The sequence below is a fragment of the Myotis lucifugus genome, unplaced genomic scaffold (genome assembly GCF_000147115.1).
Source record: "Myotis lucifugus unplaced genomic scaffold, Myoluc2.0 scaffold_68, whole genome shotgun sequence".
Classification (NCBI taxonomy): domain Eukaryota; kingdom Metazoa; phylum Chordata; class Mammalia; order Chiroptera; family Vespertilionidae; genus Myotis; species Myotis lucifugus.
Genome location: NW_005871116.1, coordinates 2,365,136 through 2,383,546, shown reverse-complemented (window position 1 = coordinate 2,383,546; position 18,411 = coordinate 2,365,136). Strand labels below are relative to the sequence as shown.

Here is an 18,411-nt window from a genome sequence, read left to right as displayed (position 1 = left end):
CGGGGGGCAGTCGGCACTGCCTGCTCATGGTGTCAGCACGGGCCTCGGGGGCTGTGAGGAGCAGGGCGGGACGGTGGCAGGGCGGGTGTCTGCAGCCGCAAGTACACGTAGGGCCAGCATTTGGCACCCGAAGGCTCTGGCCTCTCTCCGCCGGGGCTGCCAGCTGCGTGGGGCGTGAGGAGGACGTGGGAGGCTGCCGGCTTTCAGGCTGGAGCAGGAAAGAGCGTGCATTTCAGATCCAGACAGAACAGACCTGGGCTTCAGTCCCAGCCCGGCCACGGCCTGGGAGACTGGCAAGATTCACTGGATCTGGCCTCCCTGAGCGTCTGTGGGTGCCCTTGTGGGTCAGAGGCTGCATCCAGCCAAGCGCCTGTGGCTCCCCGGGCCTCCCGGAGTTGCCCTTCACTTCCTATCGGTTGAATTCTGAAATTTGAAAACTGGAACCAGACCCGTCGCCCTGTGACCACTGAATGTCTTGGGCAGCATTTCAAACGACAGCTTGCTGGCCTCTGCCAGTGGAGCAAGCCCGTGCCCACCTTTGAGGGGATGCTCTGCCGGGGAGACTGCCTGGTCACGAGAATGTCAGTGGACCCGGCTATACTTATCGAAGAGAAGAACTTAAATCACGGTTTTTACATAATATACTTTTTATATATTTTTTATTGATTTTTTACAGAGAGGAAGGGAGAGAGATAGTTAGAAACATCGATGAGAGAGAAACATCGATCAGCTGCCTCCTGCACATCTCCCACTGGGGATGTGCCCGCAACCCAGGTACATGCCCTTGACCGGAATCGAACCTGGGACCCTTCAGTCCGCAGGCCGACGCTCTATCCACTGAGCCAAACCGGTTTCGGCTACATAATATACTTTAAAGACACAGAATGTAGGCAGTCGCACCGTAGAGTTGCCTGGGATTTGCGTTAGAGGAAAAGGCTGGGCAAAGGGAGGGGCGGGGCCCTAGGCATTTAAAATGGAAAACAAACTGCAAATCCCTGTTTTAGTGGAAACTTACTCATTATTTCCAGTAACAGCTGCATCTCCTGTAGGGACACCGGCGGTAACAACAGCAGCCTGGCTGGGCCGGGGAGCCCTGCAGCCCATGGGACGCCGAGGTCCCCTCCTGGGTGACTTGCCCACGTCACTGGGTGCGCAGGCTCTCCGGGTAAAGGGAAGCTGTTTCATGAGGTCTGTTGGCCATGAGGGCTTTGAGCATGTCCTTTTTTTTTTTTTTTTTTTGCTGTATTTTCTTTTTATTGATTTCAGAGAGAGGGTGAGAGAGAAACATCAATGGTGAGAGAGATTCATTGATCAGCTGCCTCCTGCTCGCCCCACACTGGGATCGAGCACCCAACCTGGGCCTGTGCCCTGACTGGGAATCGAACCGTGACCTCCTGGTTCATAGGTCGACGCTCAACCCCTGAGCCACACTGGCCAGGATTTTCTGCTGTATTTTCTATTTGAAGTTCATGCACCACATTGTTTCCCGAGAGTGATGAAGGGAGACATTCTGGCTGCTGGGAAACGGGAAGGGCAGGTGGTATAGCACTGAGGAAGGTAACAGAGGTGCAGCCCAAGCTGCTGGAGAAAGACCCCGTCACCACCCATATCGCCAGCCCTGGGATGTGCCTTCCTCTCCCCGTGCCTTCCTCTTATTACCCTTATTAATATTCAGACGTGGTCCCCCCAGATGGGACTGAATGACAATAAGCACCAGTTACATTTGTTTGTAAGTCACATGTTTCAGATCATTTTGCCCCATAGCTTGATCTTCACAAGCCCTCCAAGTTCGGTAGGTCGGGCAGGTTGACTGCCGGAGATATCCTCAGAGTCAGGAATGGCCGACGTTGGGTCTAGCTTTTACTGTGTGATATTGTTGGTTTTCAAGGAGAATTGAAAAGTTGCTTTTTTTATTATATTTTTGTAGCAGAGGATAAAAGTAACATTCAAGCCTGGCTGGTGGTGGTCACTGGTTGAGCATCGACCTAGGAACGGGGAGGCCACGGTTCGATCCCTGGTTAGGGCACAAGCCCTCTCCCTTCCTCTCTGAAATCAATAAAAAAAATATATCTTTTTAAAGTAACATTCAAACTGCCTTGTATGTAGAAGTCTGTGGTCACAGTAACACTTTCACATCACATTCTTATCTCACAACAGAGACAAGTGGCATTTCTAAGTCTGTGATTAAACCTAATTTGGAATGGGATGTATGTTCACTTAAATTGAGATCTTCCTAAAGGTCAGATCATCAGCATCTACCTCTCCCTGAATTGTAATCAGCTGTCTTATTACCCTTATTAATATTCAGACGTGCCGAAGCCAGCTTTCCAATTCAAAGCAGAGAGCTCGCAGCTGGATGCTGCAGAAGGGGGCGGGCTGCGGGATTACCTGCTGCAGGAGCTGCTGCAGGGCGCCTCCGCTCCTGGCTCCGCGCCCAGCCCGCACCCCCATCTCCGGCTGCAGCGCCTCAGCTCTCAGCTCCGGAAAATTGACGCGCAGCTGCTGGCCATACAGAGCATCGCTGACCGCATCGAGCAGGACTTCCCCAAACACGAGCACCGGATGGTGGGCCCGGTGGTGGACCGGCACCGCAAGGAGGTAGACGGTCTTCCTTTAGTTATTTTGTTTATTACCAAGTTACCAGATTTGTAGTGTAATGTTTATAAACACTTGATTTTTGAGAAGAGTGGTCAGATAACTGTGTGTGTTGGGGAGGCTGCCCCCGTCGGAGGCTTGCTGGTAGCATCCCTGGTCTCAGCACTCGCTGTCAGCTGCCTCCAGTTGGGAACCACTGCCTTAAGCTTTTAAGGAGGGAACTTAAGCTTCTCCCAGGAAAAAATATATATGAATTATAAAACCAGAATGTGCTTTGAAACAAACCCTGCTCCTAATTATCATTTTCTTCAAGATTTTTATAACTTTATAAGTACTGTCCTTCTATTTGGAATTCTCAGTTTCTTTTAAATATTTTATACAATGGATTAGTAGTCCTTACAAGTTTTCTATTTCTTTAAAAAGTATTCATAATAAAAAGATTAATGTTTATGTATATGGGCATATCATGATAGACAACTACAAAGGAAGTCTCCAACATTTAATTATTTTGCACAAATATCCTGTCCTTTTTTAGGAAGTAAGATGTATGTAAAATAAAGATAAAAGAGTAAATAGTGAAGATATTTGGAATGTGTTAGAGCCTTATATTGGGAAATGCAGATTGGTGTGCAGGATAAGAATTCCATCCCTGACGTACCAACAAGCACTCCAGGCCGCCAGCATGCTGACAGGTTAAAGATGTACTTATCAGGTTTACAGTATTTCTTCAATCCAGCTATTGAACACACATTAAAAAGTTAGGATTAAACATATAAGAAACTACACTAAAAATATATGAGGTAAGACAGTGTATTATTTGGCAATGATGCTAAGTGCCTTGAAGGAAATAGTATTGATTTAAATGGCAGGTTTGGCATTTTGGTTTCAGATGTTCTCTTCCTGTTAGAAAGCACATACAAATGCAGAGCTGCTGACCTGCCCCTTTTAGGGAAGAAAGCAGCTTGTAGGCCTGGAGGAGGCAGAGGCTACTGTGGCCCAGCACTGACTGGGAGCCTTGAAGACCCGGTTCAAGTCCATGTCTGCCTCTGAGAACGTCACTGAATGCCTCTGGGCCTTGGTCTCTCATCTTTAGAGTAAAAGGTTTTGTCTGGATGGTAGTTGACATTGCTCCCTAGTCTAAATTATATGACATGATGCTATTTTCCCGAGCCTCTTAAAAAGTTAAATCAGTTACACCACAAATAAGTAAAACTTCCCATTTCTTTCATTTGTTGCATTAATGCAAATGCTTAAAACCTACATAAAATTATTTATAATATTTTGAAATTAGCGCACTATAAAATTTATAACAGCTATTTTGTGGTGTGGTTTTTCTACAGGTTGACTCTGTGGATGACATTGAATTGTCATCTGGCCCTGAATCTGAAAAAACACTGGCTTCAAAACCCATTGCCATTTCCAAAGAAGGTTTGTGGGGAGCTGGCTGGGGTGGGGGTTGCCCAGAGCCTTGCTTTGAAAGAATAAGCATTGCCTTTGGAATGTCAGATACGGATGGTTTTCACTGAGCTGAAGCCATCAGCCCCAGTTCCTAGACTGGGGTCACTGGTGTGGAAATGTGATTGGCTCCCACGGCAGCCCCTTTTCTCTGAGAAGCCGATGCTGTCCCCTCTTCTGGCATTTTTGATACTGTTTCTAGGTGCATATTTCTTTTTACTTCTTCTCTATGGTACGTCGGACCTTCTCATTCTGTTCCCTCTTAGCCACTTCTCAGTTGCCGCCGTTTCTCTCTCGGCGATGTGCTTGGTGCCCTCCGACCCACCTTTTAGCCCAAGGTTCTCTCTCTGCCATGGCACCTTTGCTGTAGGCGTTTAATTTTGGTGCCTACGTTGTTATGTCTAGAAGTTCTGTTTCTTTTTCAGATCGATTTGCTCTTTGGATATACTGGTCTCTTCTTTCATTGTGGTTTCTGTGTCGCCTTCTATCTGTTTTCTGGCTAGTAGTGTACAAGCCCTTTCAGATTGCTTCCTTTCATACGGGCATGTTCTCTTTCGTGGAGTCTGCATACGGCTCTTCCATGGCTGTGTCTTTCTCTGTGCGACTTGTAATGTCTCATCTTTGGGGGATTCTGCTGAGTGTGCATGCTTTTCTGGGAGTGGTTTGCATTTACTGTCACTGAAGTAGAAAATTTTAGGACGGATTTCTGTGAACACTTCTTGGCTTGGAGTTGCTGTGCTACATTGATGGTGTAAATTCAGACCCCACGCCTGTTCGTGGCAAGACAGGGGTTTGCTTTCTCAGAGCTGACTTTCATTTTCCTTCCGTCCACTCTCCCGGCGACAGAAACGTCTTGGCTGCTTGTCCGGGGCAGGCTTCCCCACACCCACCTTGAGGACAGAGCTGCTGTCCTTCGGCTCCAGGCTGCACTAAGCGGCCTGGTCCCCCTCCCGCCGCAGCCTGCTGAGCCTCCCCTGGGTCCTCTGTGGGCTCCGCCAGTGTCGCTGTCCAGTTACTCCCAGCTTGGAATTCCATTCCTTTTCTGGCACCAGGGGATTGTTTTATTTACAGGGTTTTGTTGTATATTAATCCGTTTTTTTTGAGTTAGCATTTCTTTTGTGTTTTTATGGTGGGCAGGCACCTCTCCACTTTAGCTCAGTCTGCTATGTTTTCTGAAGTTGATAAGAAATTTAACAGATTTCTTTTTTGCTATTGGAGAGTATAAATTTTAAATATCATACCATTTCATTAAACAGTAAAAAGCTATCAGAATATGTTGCAAACTTCTGATGTATCTGTTGCCATGTGGAAGTGTCTGCTGCGCACTGTTTTTTACCTGTGATTTCCCCTCTACTATTTTAATTGTAATATAGACTCTGGATCAGTGCATTTCCTGACTCATATGAATAAGGAAGATCAAAGTGACAAAGAACAGACTTTTGAAGATGAATTTTCAGTAACAGAAACTCATTCTCGTCCGAAAACGTGTGTGTTTCCTTCTGCCGATTCAGCTCTCAGCCTCTCCAGTGACCAGAATACGAGTTTTCCCGGTATTGTGCTCCACTTTATCAATTTACACTTATTTTCCAATATACTGAAGGATGTAACAATATATTGTTGTTACTGAGTAGTATTTACTGGGAATAAAGTTAGGAAGGATTTGTGAAGCCATTTTACAATACTTACAAATTTTGGGGGAAGGGAAGTTAAAAAATTGCACCATTCACATGAACTCTGTCTTATTACCTTCATAAGATACACTGCAAGCAAGCATTATATCTCTATGTAGCTTATTAGTGTGAAATCTACAACTGAAATTACTAAAATATTTGATTTTTTTTTAATTGAGAAATTCAAACACTGCCAATTATGCGACTTGCATTTTAATTTGAAAAAAAAAATAGTGACTGTGACTTATCGCGCCTCAGCCGTGTGCCATGGCATCGCCCGGGCCACCTGGCTGCGAGGCCGGGAACGTCAATGTCCGCACTTCACAGCTAAGGACATTGAGACATAGAAAACTTTAGTGCCCCCTTCGTTCTGTTTCATTTGCAGCTGGATGAAGTGATCTTCTTTAGTCCTAACAGATCCCTCTAGCACGGGAATGAAAGGTCCTACTAAGTGCAATGGTTTACCATTGACAGTGGATTTGAACTGTTTTTTTTTAAACCTAGATATTGATGGTCAATGATTTTACTGAATGTTTACAATATATTTTATTACCATTGTTAAAATAATGTAAGCAGCAAAAATTGCTATTTTTAAATGGCATTGCTGTCATTTAAATAAAAGAAAGGCTGTAGACCAGCTGTCATTAAATCTTGTAATTTTTTTCTCTTGGTAAAGGCTTCTTGGATTTAAATTAGATATTTTTCCAAATGTATTACTTTTAGACCATACAGGTTTGTGTTTTGAGACTGTTTTAATAAATTGCACTCCAGTATTCTAAACTGTACTAAGCAAAGAAAGATTGTACTTCCTAAAGTGTATTATTCAGAGTATTCTGAGCACAGAAGTAGTAATCTAAAAATGTGGACATTTCCTACCGAATAGCGTATTCAAGAGGAGGATAAATACACACATATACCTTTAAACCAGTGGTTCTCAACCTTCCTAATGCCGCGACCCTTTAATACAGTTCCTTATGTTGTGGTGACCCCCAACCATAAAATTATTTTCGTTGCTACTTCATAACTGTAATTTTGCTACTGTTATGAATCATAATGTAAATATCTGATATGCAGGATGTATTTAGGCGACCCCTGTGAAAGGGTTGTTCGACCCCCAAAGGGGTCGCGACCCACAGGTTGAGAACCGCTGCTTTAAACCAATTTGGAGGTTTAAAAATATTTTAATTTCTGTTTATATAATTCCTAAGTCAGGTTAATAATTGAAAGTAGAAAATTAACTGACCTGAACATTTTTTGAAATAATGTCTTTTTTTTTTTAAGGTGTGAATAACCATGATGAGTTATTTGAGAGGTAAATATCTTAAGAATTAATCTACAATTTTACTTAAAGTTGGGTATATACTTTCTGGCAATTGCGTTCATATGTATGTGAACGTCTACACTACATTTTTTTGTGGATTAAAGGAACATAATTCCCGTTGGGAATGAGATGTTTTAAAAAATCTGAGGACTGTCACACCCCTCACTGTGTTAGCACAGGCAGTAAGGATACCATAAGCTGCATTGGCTACATTTTCTTTTACTGTATATATATTAAGTTTCTTCAGGCAGGACAGGGAGAACTTGTCTCCTGGGCCTCATGTTGCTTTTGTAAGAGCACATATTGATCAATTATTGATGATCAGGCTTTCCACTGAGGATTACTGGATTAAAGAATACAAGGAACAGTATTTATGTTTATCATTTTTGTGTTCATTTAGGCTCTCAGAGGGCATAGTTTTACATGTTCTTATTGCTGTAGTAAGTGGTAGATACTGACCTACTTTTCTCAAATTGCATTTGCAAATGAAGCGTTTCAGCAGATCCACTCCAGATGACTGGGCTGACTGACATTGCAGACATTATTGATGACCTTATCACCAAAGATGGAGTTTCCAGTAAAGAGCTGGGCTTAACAGAACAACAAGCCAGGAGCATCTCTAGGTAACCCTGAATACTTTAGTTAATAATTAATTTCTAACCATTTAAAATGTTTATGGTTCAAGAATATTCAGAATTAGCCACATTTTACTGAAACAAATTCAAAGCTTACAATAGGTCTTTTTCTTTATCATGAACACATTTTGTGATGTTTGTTTCGCTCCTCCCCTCCCCAGAACACAGACTGGTTACTTTCACTTACAGGGTACATCTGCATCGTATGCATTTTCCCAAACCCTCAGCACTGAGTACAGCACACATTTAATCCTATTTCTCTTAGCCCATCTGCAAGCAGTAGGGGGCGGTCAGCAAAGGGCTTTAAACCAGAAATGGGAGCCAATCAGAGGTCTGACTTAGTTGTGAGATGGCTCAGATGGGAAGTGCAGGGCCCCCAGCGCGAGTAAACCTGGCGACTGTCAGGAGGAAGTGAGAATGACTCTCTACTTGGATGACAGAGTTGATGATGATTTCTGTGGTGTTGGGTAGAAGGTGCCAGGAGAACATTCAGTTGGTAATGTTCATTGGTACTTAGTTTTAGGTCCTCCCAGAAGCAGATACCAAAGTGAGATTTAGATGATAAGAGATTAATTTGGAGGAACCCCTGTGAGGGACTATGGGAGGTGGAGAGAGTGGTCAGACTTCAGTGCCGGTGCAGCTCCGACCCCGGTGAAAGGGTCCCCAGGATCAGCCCAGGTTCACTGACTCATCGGGAGGACTCGGAATTCAACCAGTCACGCGCACAACTATACTCATTGCAGCAAAAGGATACTAAGCCAAATCAGCAAAGGGAATAGGTACATGGAGAAATTCCAGGGGAAACCAGGCACAAGCTTCCAAGAACCGTCAGTGGAGCACTCCCGCACACAGGACACACTGCCTCCAGTGACAACATGTATGAACTGCTGTGTCCCGGGGAGGCCTGTCCAGAGACCCAGTGCCCACAGGTTTTACTGGGGAGGGGAGGAGCGATACGTAAACATCAGAAAATGTTTCATGATAAAGAAAAAAATCTATTTTAAGCTTTGAAGACGTTTCAATGAAATATGGCTAATTTTGAATGTTCTTGAACCATAAACATTTTGGCATCTGCTTCTGGGAGGACCTAAAACTAAGTACCGATGAACATTACCAACTGAATGTTCTCCTGGCACCTTACACCTAGAACTGTATTCATTTTCTGTCTTGCTAAGGAAATGTGCATACCGAGCCCAGACTCCCAGGAGGACAGCATGCATTCATGTAAAACACATCGTTTATATCCGTGACCCACCTTCCTAGGGTGCCCTCTTTGCACCCTGGGTGCCGAGTTTGCTTTCTTGGACTCTCAGTACTACTCGAGTCAGTTCTTATCCTCTGAGAAGCAGAAGCCTCGTGGGACTAGCTGTCCACGAGGTTTACCAGGAGAAATGCATGTGAGGGGGAAACCGGAAGTTGGAGAGGCATCAGAGCACAGTACAGTGCTGGCCCCTCCTGTGGCTTGGAGGGAAGGAAGAGAGGTCGCCCTCGGGAGGCTGGATCCAGCGGGCAGCAGTGTAGAAGTTCTGCCTGTAGGAAGGTTTTGGAAATGATTGAGATAATCCAGAAACAGATTACAGACTAAGAAGTCCAAAGCAGCCCCTTGGAAGACATTAGTATCGAGTGGTGAGCACAGAAGAAGGGGCCAGTGTAAGGTGCTGCATAGAGTTTTGAGTTAGAAAGGATCAGGGAAGAGAGAGTTCAAAGCAGAAAGGAAAAGCCAAATTGTATCAACTGTTAAAGAGAAGTCCAGTGGGATGAAGACTGGAGAGGCCACTGGTGACCTTCCCAAGGTCATTTCCAGGGATTTCAGGGGACAGGTTGGAGCAAGTTGACCAGGGGTTATAATTGTATACTACTTTTTGAGATGGGACAGAATCTTAACAAATAAACAGTATGTAGTTGTGGTACTGCTTATGTCCATCACACAGTTAAAGTCAAGCAATACTCTGCCTGTTACATTCCTCAGGATTCAGCAATCTTCTGGTAGCCGACCTGGAAGAACTGCCAAGGAGAGAAGAGAGATTCAAGTCTGGATGAGAAGAAAGCGGAGAGAGAGGATGGCGGAGTACTTACACGAGCTGGCGGAGAGGAGGGGGCAGGAGCACGACCCCTTCTGCCCCAGGAGCAACGCGGTGAGTCTGCAGGGTCAGGGACAAGGGGACATCACAGGATGCCTGTGGTTTTTTCCTGGCTAAATTTAAGAAAAGGATGAACAAAATTTAAATGCATTTTTAATTTGACAGAAAAGTCAGCATTTTACTTAAGTTAGGAAATTACCTTAACAAAAGGTAGCAGAGTATTGCACAGCCCATGTTCCATTGAATTATCATCTTAAGTACTTTTTCTCCCGCAGGCTAACCATGGCTCTAGCATTTTACACAAATGAGGAGCTTGAGGAGCTTGAACTACTCCTGTGATGGTCGGAGTAGTTCCCTATTTTCACTGAGTCTGTTGCAGCTGAATACATGTGTGTGTGGGGGAGCCATTTAAAATCTGTTTCTATCCGTACCTTCCCTACAGAACACTGTATGGTCCAGTCATGTACCGACAGAACAAGGGCACTGTGTGTGCCACCTGTCCCTCAGACTGTCACTGTGCTCACTGAGCCTGCTGTGGCATTTCCTGGCTGGGTCGGAGGGGCTTCTAAAGGTGACACAGCAGTGTTCTCGCAGTCATCCCAGTGCTGGGAACGTCCCAGTCAGGTTCATCTCGATTACAGTTCATCTTTTACTTTCTAACATGAAATAAAATAAGTACTTCATTCTTTTTAGCATCATTCCATAAGTGAATTTTCCAGATAAGATCGTCACATTTAAGCACCAAATGGTGCAGAAGTAGGTGAACTAGTATTTAAAGTGTTTACTTAGCAGCGTAAAGGTAGTTTACTTACCTGTGTCTGCAGAGAGCATGCTGATGTCGATGTAACGTTTTGTCAGTAGCTCTGAGAACATGTGGATGACCTTCAGGGCTGCTGAGGTACATAACCAGAATCTTAAAGTGCACGTGGATATGTGTGTGTTTTCTCCACCCCATGGGTCAGGGGTCGGGGGGTCTGATGTCACCCTCCCTGCCAGCCAAACAAATACCCAAGAGGGTCAGAGTTGTGTCCAAATTAAGAATAAATAGACTCTGGTTCATAAACTTTGTGACGTGTCCTTCAAGATCTTGGACCTCATTTATTAGTAGCTTCTATTTGGGTAAAGGTATGGGAATAGTGAGGGGTTAATGTAATTAAAAACATAATTTGTTACTGACTATTATATAGGATCTTGAGAAAGTGAATTCACTTCTGTGTGCACCTTTTTATACTTAAAATTTGTATGAAAAGACTTAACCTCATCAGCAACTCAACATACCGAACATTAAGATGTATATAGCGACGTTTGCTAGTTTGCCTCTTGGTGCCTAAGTTTTGAAGAGTTTACAGTCACAATGAATTCACTGCAGTAAGTTTCTGGTGAACATTTTGAAACATCAAAATGATGGTTTCAGAAGTTTGGTTCATTTCTGCTTTATCAACCAAGCTGTTGGTGAGATTAATCACCAGATTGAGTACGAAGTAGAGGTGTCTCCATCCTTAATAGGTTCTTATTTTCCCTTTTAAATGCAGCTGATAAGGATCTCTTTTCTAGAAAACATATTTAGCTACTAAAATAGATTTTGCATTCCACTCATTAAATTGGATTTTATTTAATTACATGATGCTTTAACATTTTCATGTTTTGTGCTGGGGTCAGAAGCTTCATGTAATTGACAGTATTTTGCACTATTTCCTAAATGATAAAATTATGTTTTAACCTCCTGTTAAAATTGGTTAGTGGATTTTCATGTTTTCCATGAATCATACTGGTTTAATTGTTTCTGCTGTACAATAATGAGCTAACTGGATTATTTCTTACACAGTTTTATATGACTTCAAGGGAAATCAGGCTGAGTCAAAAGATGAAGCATGAAAAAGACAGGTGAGTGGTAATACCCTCTCTGGCTTGCTCACCTGAGGCATAGAAAATGCCTGTGGATACTGACCTGGTGGGGGAGAGACCATGATCATGAAGGTGGTTTTCCCGGGGTGAGGCTTGTCCATTGCACTCCGGATGTGCTGACCCCTGCGATTTCCCCAAATGTGGGAAACTCGACTGCATAATTTGTGGTAGTGGGGAATTACATTCGCACTCTCCCCTAAAAAAAAAAAAAAAAAAAAAAGCCTAAGGAATTCCGGTTTCCACAGTAGTCCCTTTTTTGTCAACTATGGGATGTGCTGCAAGGAAAATAATTAGACTCCACTAGCCAAGTTAGGAATTTGTTTTCAAATATTACTTCCTCCAATTTTTATGAGTTTTATTTCTGGATTCCCCTCTCCCAATTCAGATAATGTGGATGCATTTTGAAACTACCTCAAAGGCCACAGCTATAGGCACCTTTAATACTGTGTAATGGTCTTCAGACATATGAACTTGAAAATTATATTTGAAGTGCATTTGAAAAGCATTGAAAAAAACACATGCTAAGTGGTCTTCAAACACTGTGTTCCTTCTAGAAATATGAACTGAAAGTGACTTATTAAATGTTGTTTAATTCTTTCTCTAAAGATTGCTACTCTGTGACCACTACAGCCGTCGAATTTCACAAGCGTACAGTCTGATGAATGAACTGCTGTCTGAGTCGGTACAGGTACCAGCACAGAAGCCATTGCCCAGCAAGCCCAGGACTGTTCACACTTGCAGGCTGCAAAGCTCCCTTTCTCCAAGAAGGTAAGATAAGGTTTATGTCCTTTGGCAAGACAATGTCAGGCGTGCTAAGAAATGAAGCGCTTTTGTGACCCAGGTTCACTGTATTTGCATCTACCCTGCTCAGAATTGTGATAAAGTGAAGAGAAAAATGGCTCCTAATTATGATTTCTTTATAAGTGCATACAATTACCAAGGAAGACAGTGGCATTAAATCTCTAAGACACCTTACCTAATGCAATTTTGATGTCTGTTCAATCCCTTCTTCTTCCCTGTCGTTTTTGTTAATATTTCCTCCTGTAACTTGCGTCCTAATTGCTCTCCACTAGGCTCCACTCTTGCAGAAACAGTCCCACCGGCTGCCACTCCTCCCTCTGCCACCTCCTCCTGCCTGTCCCGGGGTTGCTGATTCACTTGTAGATAGTTACATAATTCTTCCTAAGTTAATGACCTGCAGTAGGTTTGGACATGAGTTCGTTAGGCAGGAATTAAACAGGGAATGCTAAAGCTAAAGAAAAGTAATCAAGTGTAGGTTCTTACACATGGCAAACAAACACAAAACTATACTTGTTGGTGATTTATATGATGAACAACAATTGGCAATACAGTGTTGTTAATATGACTACCTTTTGACAAAATAAAGATTGTAATCACGTAACTTAAGAGGCTACAGGAGATGTACCCAACACAGACCTAGATGCAGTCTGGTCACTAGGGTGCACTCAAAATACCAGATGCCGTTTGTTTTCTTTTGTGTTGCTTTTTTGAAATATATTTTTATTGATTTCATAGAGGAAGGGAGAGAGAGAAAAACATCAATGATGAGAGAGAATCACTGATCGGTTGCCTTCTGTACGGGATGGAGACCGGAAATTCAACTGTGACTTCCTGGTTCATAGGTCGACGCTCAACCACTGAGCCACAATGGCCGGGCCCAGATGCCCTTTGAATCTTTTCTAGAACAAAGTAGGGTCTTAAATACACAATAACTAGAGAATTTTTAAAATTGATTTGAGGGGGAGAGAGAGAAACATTGATCAGTTGCATCCTTCACGCCCCCTGACTGAGCATTAAACCTGCTACCTTTTAGTGTACAGGATGAGGCTCTAACCAACTGAGTCACCCGGCCAGGGCAGTACATATATAATTTGAAATAGATGGAGAACAAAAATAGTTTCTTTGAAAAATACACAAGTTTGAGATATGAAGAATAACTTGTTGAGAGTTATCACATACTAACTATGTCACTGAGGTACAGAATAAGTGAGTGTATTCATCTGAGGCAGAATCTGGGCTTTTTGAAATACAGTTTTATCACTGATATGAGATTCTAGGAATATAATAATAATAATAATAATGTAATTTCTACTTTAGAGAGACCCGATATGGTCACAACTTTCCAGTAAATCGACCTGGAAAAGTCAGAAATATACCCAAACCAAGTTATATCCCAAAAGGGAAATCTTTTGGGCAACCTCAGGGCTCACCTTGGCCACATGGTAAGACAAAGCTTTTTTATCTTGTATAATTTGGGCCTATTCCTTCTTGTCTCTAAAGTTACATTTTCATTAGTAACAGCTGTAAGTCTTAGTGAAAAGCAATTCTCATTTCAGCAGAATGTAAGACATTGTACTGGGAAATAAGAAAACCCTAGGAATCTTTTAAAACAAATGACCTTTTTGTAATAGCATTTGAACAGTCAGTAAATTAGATATGATTGACTTGGGACTCTGTTTCTTTTGTGTTTGGTTAAAGAACTTGATTTTTCCAAATCAAGTTCTGCAGGGGTGTAAAGTACAGCATAGGGAATATAGTCAATAATATTGTAATAACAATGTATGGTGTCCAGTGGATATTAGGCCTATTGGGGGGAATCACTTCATAAGTTATACAAATGATCTGAAACTAATATAAAATAATGTTGAATGTCAACTGTAATTGACAAAAAACCATTCTGGTAGATTTCAGGATGGATATAAAACAGAAGAAGAATATTAAGCAGCTCTGTTTTTACCCTTTGAACATCCTTTCCCACATTTAAAGATGTTATTTATTGCTAGCCTTCCTTTAGTTTTTGCCATAGTTGAGTTTTGATTACTAAAGTAAAACATACTTAGAGCTAACAGATAGTATAAATGTGTATAGCTTACTTGGTGCCCTCAGATGTTATTTAAAACATACCTCATAGAGTTACTGATGATGATAAGTAAAACATTTTGCATAACAAACATTGAATAGTTGCTATTAATTCTGGAATTTAAGAAACCAGTCATTCTCTTGATACAGTTTACTGTGGCATCTGTGGGTGTTCACAGCTCGTGGACTTAGTGCCTGACCTCAGGCCGCGAGCTGTTGTCCCAGGACAGGTGCCTTTGGACAGCACCATGGCTGTGCTGTAAGGAAACCACGACTCGGAGTCTGCCTTCCTTCATCTGCACTTTTGTTCTGCTTCCTTGGTTTTGAATAAAATCCACCCCTCAGAGGCTTCTGCCCTCGAAGGTCTTACAGTAGGATACGTGAATAATCACGCACACACGCCAGGGTGAAGATGCTTGCCTGTCTTTGCAGGAACTATCACTTTTACCCAGAAAAAAGCTGGTGGAGCCAGAGGGGCGCGGAGAAAGGCTGTGCACTCTCCAGTCACCTTCCGAAAAGGTAAGAGGTTCTTGAAGTTAATATTAAACCTTTAAAAGCCGTAAATCACTCTTAGAAATTTCAAATATAGGTTTCAGAATGAAAGGTGGGGCTCAGAATGAGAAGAGGCTGTGGAGTTAGCTTGGAATCCTAGGTCGTCACTTACTCTTTAGCCCGGGGCAGTTCCAGGACATTTGCGTGAACTTCCATTTTCTCACCTGCAAAATGTGGATTATAACAGTGCGAGCGTATGTGAGGGGCTCACCACAGTGCTCAGCAAGGTGCTAGGGTCACATAGTCATGGAACGCAGGCCCGATTCTGCTCCATCTTTGGATACTTGCTCAAGTTAGCTGTGCTCTGGTCAATGAGAGAGAGGGAAATTATGATCTTAACTAGAGGCCCAGTGCATGAATTCATGCAACAGTGGGGTCCCTCAGCCTGGCCTGGAGGATCAGGCCAAAACCGGCTCTCCAACATCCCCCGAGGGGTCCCGGATTGCGAGAGGGCGCAGGCCAGGCTGAGGGACCACACTGGTGCATGATCGGGGCTGGGGAGGGACGCAGGTTGGCCAGCTGGGGAGGGACTGCGGGAGGGCGCCAGGGTGTGTCTGGCCCATCTTGATTGGCCGGACCCCAGCAGCAAGCTCACCTACTGGTCGGAGCGTCTGCCCCCTGGTGGTCAATGCACGTCATAGCAAGCGGTTGAGCGGCCTTAGCATATTACTCAATTGGTTGAATGGACGACCAGACACTTAGCATATTAGGCTTTTATTATATAGGATTCCTATTGTCTCCCTCTAACCCTGCGGTTGCCAACCTTTCAGACCTCATGGACCACCATTGGTCCATGGACCACCGGTTGGCGACTGCTGCTCCAAAGGTTTCCTGAAACCAGCAGTCGCCAACCTTCCAGACCTCACGGACCACTAGTTGGCGACCGCTGCTCTAGCCCATCCTCACCCCATGTTACTCTTCACAGTTCTATAAAAACCTGGTAGACAGTCAGGACCAGGGAAACACACATAAGTTCAAGGGACTGAGTGTAGGTAAAGCATTTAGCCCATAGTAAATCCAAAATGGGGTCTTATATCTTGGAGGTATCCTTACCTTTAAGTGTATGCAGTTGGTAAAGCTGTAAAAGGCCAAACTTCACTCTGTTACCTCTTCTTCTTCTCTTTGAGAAGTCACGTGCCTGCTTGTCAGGCATGATGGGAAGTAAACAGGTCCCACGTCATGGGTGTTCCTTAGGTCATCTTGGCGAGGGGCTGTGGAACGTAAGTGTGTTGGGGCGAGCTCCGCCAGGCCTCGTGCAGAGAGCTCCGTGGGTGGACGGATTTGCTCCCCGGCCTCTGGCACTGGCTGGGGGGAGTTTCTTTTCTACAAAGTACTTACGTTCAGTAGGGAGGCAGAGTGCCACCCTGTGGTCACTGCACTTACCCTGACGCCTGTGCCGAAGGCAGACTGTAGGCATGAAGCCTAACATCACTCCTAGGAAGTATCACAAGCCCTCCCTGTGGAGGCAACTCCTCCACAGCTCTGTTCTGTGGCCCCTTCTCCTACTCTCTCGTCTTAGAGGTTACTGTTACTTTTAAAATCGAAACAGGTGGCCAGAATTCAAGTTCCTTCTGCAGGACAGGAATTGTTAGAACTCTAAAGCAAACTATAACCAACCCCTGTGGTTCAAATAGTAGGTAAAATGTGACTACCGTGGATTTGATGATAAACATCACGATAAATGAACTAGTCCCAATGTATGCTTTGTTCTTTTCCCTTGTTAGGTTCTACTGCTCCCTGTCTACAGCATTCAAAACAGCACGGGAGTGCTGGGCTTGGCCCTCACACCGAGCAGGTGTGTGCAGAGGACGAGAGAGAGGAGACTGTGGTGAGTCCCTGGCTGGTGCCCTCAGACATCCGCAGGATTCTTCATGGAAGTCACAGTTCCCTTCCACAGGTAAGCATCAGCCGGAGCTCAGGTTGCCTAGTGCTTCCTCTCTGTACGGCAGGTTTTTGTTGTGTGTGGATTTTTTTTTTGGGGGGGGAAGGGGGATATTTTTCTGTGGGATGTAGAGATATAGAAGGATTGTGAGGACAGTTTGAAGTGGTGATTCAAAGCAACTAATGTGGTTTATCTTTTAGAATTTTCCTTGACTTTGTATTTTCTTTTTAACTAAAAGATCACCAGAATGTAAGAACAGATAATTTGCTGAGGTATAAACACCCATTCTGTCCTGGTCAGCCCATCGCCAGTCCAGACATGCAGGGCAGCCACAGCCCTGTCTCCCACCACACTTCCCTCTCCACCTGGTGGATGAGCAGCTAAGACATGGTTCACGTCCTGTGTATTTTCCTCAGGCTAGGACTACCACTTACTATCTCTCTCAATTTGGTAGGACTTGTCACCAACTGAAGAAGAGCCAGCGTCCCCTACTGGAGAGGGTGGCATGGACAGTGTGTCTGAGAGCACTGGCAGCATCCTCAGCAAGCTCGACTGGAATGCCATCGAAGACATGGTTGCCAACGTGGAAGACAAGAGCCTGTCTGTCCACTGGGCCCTGGATCTGTAAGGCCTACACGCATTCTGTTCCCAGGGCCAGCAGCGCAGTGGTGTGGGCTGGAGGGAGGGAAGCAATGCAGAAAGTGACGTGAATTAACTACCTGCAGCCAGATCTTACCTGGACAAGCCATTTCAAGGAGGAAAATAAACATTTCTCAATAATTTTGCCTTCATGGAAAAGGGTTCTTTAATTATAGATGTATTATATGTTTTTGCATTTGACTTATGTAATTTTATAAATGATAAAATAAAATTCACCTTTCAAGCCGAGTTCTCATAATATTTAAGCTCCTTTACTATCCCAAGTTTGAGGAAAAAAACTTATATGGGTAAAGGTAGGAAAAGAAAGGAGGAGAAAATCACAATCTTACTGGAGACACTCAAAATGAACTCCACTCTAAAACATCCTACAATTCAGCTGGGCGGGGCCTGGCCGGGGCGTGAAAGGAACCAACACCTCCGCCAATCCTGAACTAAAGGAAATGTCCCTGTAGGTCTGGCCTCTGCCTGCAGCCAACAGCCTTGGGAGGCAGAAGCAGGGTTGGATGCTTTGGGTGGGAAAGAAAGGGAATATGACTCCTGACTCCAGGAGGACCCTGTTAACTTTGTAAAAACCATGGTGCCAGAGGACTTTGGTCAAAGATAGTGGGTCAGGTAAACGCTGTCCTCACCATATCAAAATTGCAACCTAAATTATAAAACCACCTAAAGACTAGCTGAGCAGGAGTCCCATAACTAAGGATATAAAGAAGCAGCCATGCCCTAAACCGTTTGGCTCAGTGGATAGAACGTCGGCCTGCGGACTGAAGGGTCCTAG

General features: G+C 44.0%; 1 protein-coding gene and 1 non-coding gene across 4 annotated transcripts in view; both read left to right on the top strand.

The window, feature by feature from the left end:
* CUNH5orf42 (chromosome unknown C5orf42 homolog) overlaps positions 1-17,864 on the top strand; it is a 73,945-nt gene extending 56,081 nt beyond the window's left edge. For all 3 annotated transcript variants that reach the window (XM_023755015.1, XM_023755014.1, XM_023755016.1), the window contains 12 exons: positions 2,309-2,598; positions 3,936-4,023; positions 5,424-5,600; positions 7,002-7,032; positions 7,533-7,664; positions 9,646-9,811; positions 11,583-11,641; positions 12,269-12,430; positions 13,781-13,905; positions 14,975-15,061; positions 16,819-16,991; positions 17,431-17,864. In XM_023755015.1, the coding sequence (XP_023610783.1) occupies positions 2,309-2,598; positions 3,936-4,023; positions 5,424-5,600; positions 7,002-7,032; positions 7,533-7,664; positions 9,646-9,811; positions 11,583-11,641; positions 12,269-12,430; positions 13,781-13,905; positions 14,975-15,061; positions 16,819-16,991; positions 17,431-17,604 (1,664 nt within the window). In that variant the 3' untranslated portion in view covers positions 17,605-17,864. The remainder of the gene's footprint in view (positions 1-2,308; positions 2,599-3,935; positions 4,024-5,423; positions 5,601-7,001; positions 7,033-7,532; positions 7,665-9,645; positions 9,812-11,582; positions 11,642-12,268; positions 12,431-13,780; positions 13,906-14,974; positions 15,062-16,818; positions 16,992-17,430) is intronic.
* LOC111826330 lies at positions 11,698-11,860 on the top strand. The gene has a single exon (XR_002829651.1). It is a non-coding gene; the product is annotated as a U1 spliceosomal RNA (small nuclear RNA).
* Positions 17,865-18,411: the final 547 nt, after the last annotated feature.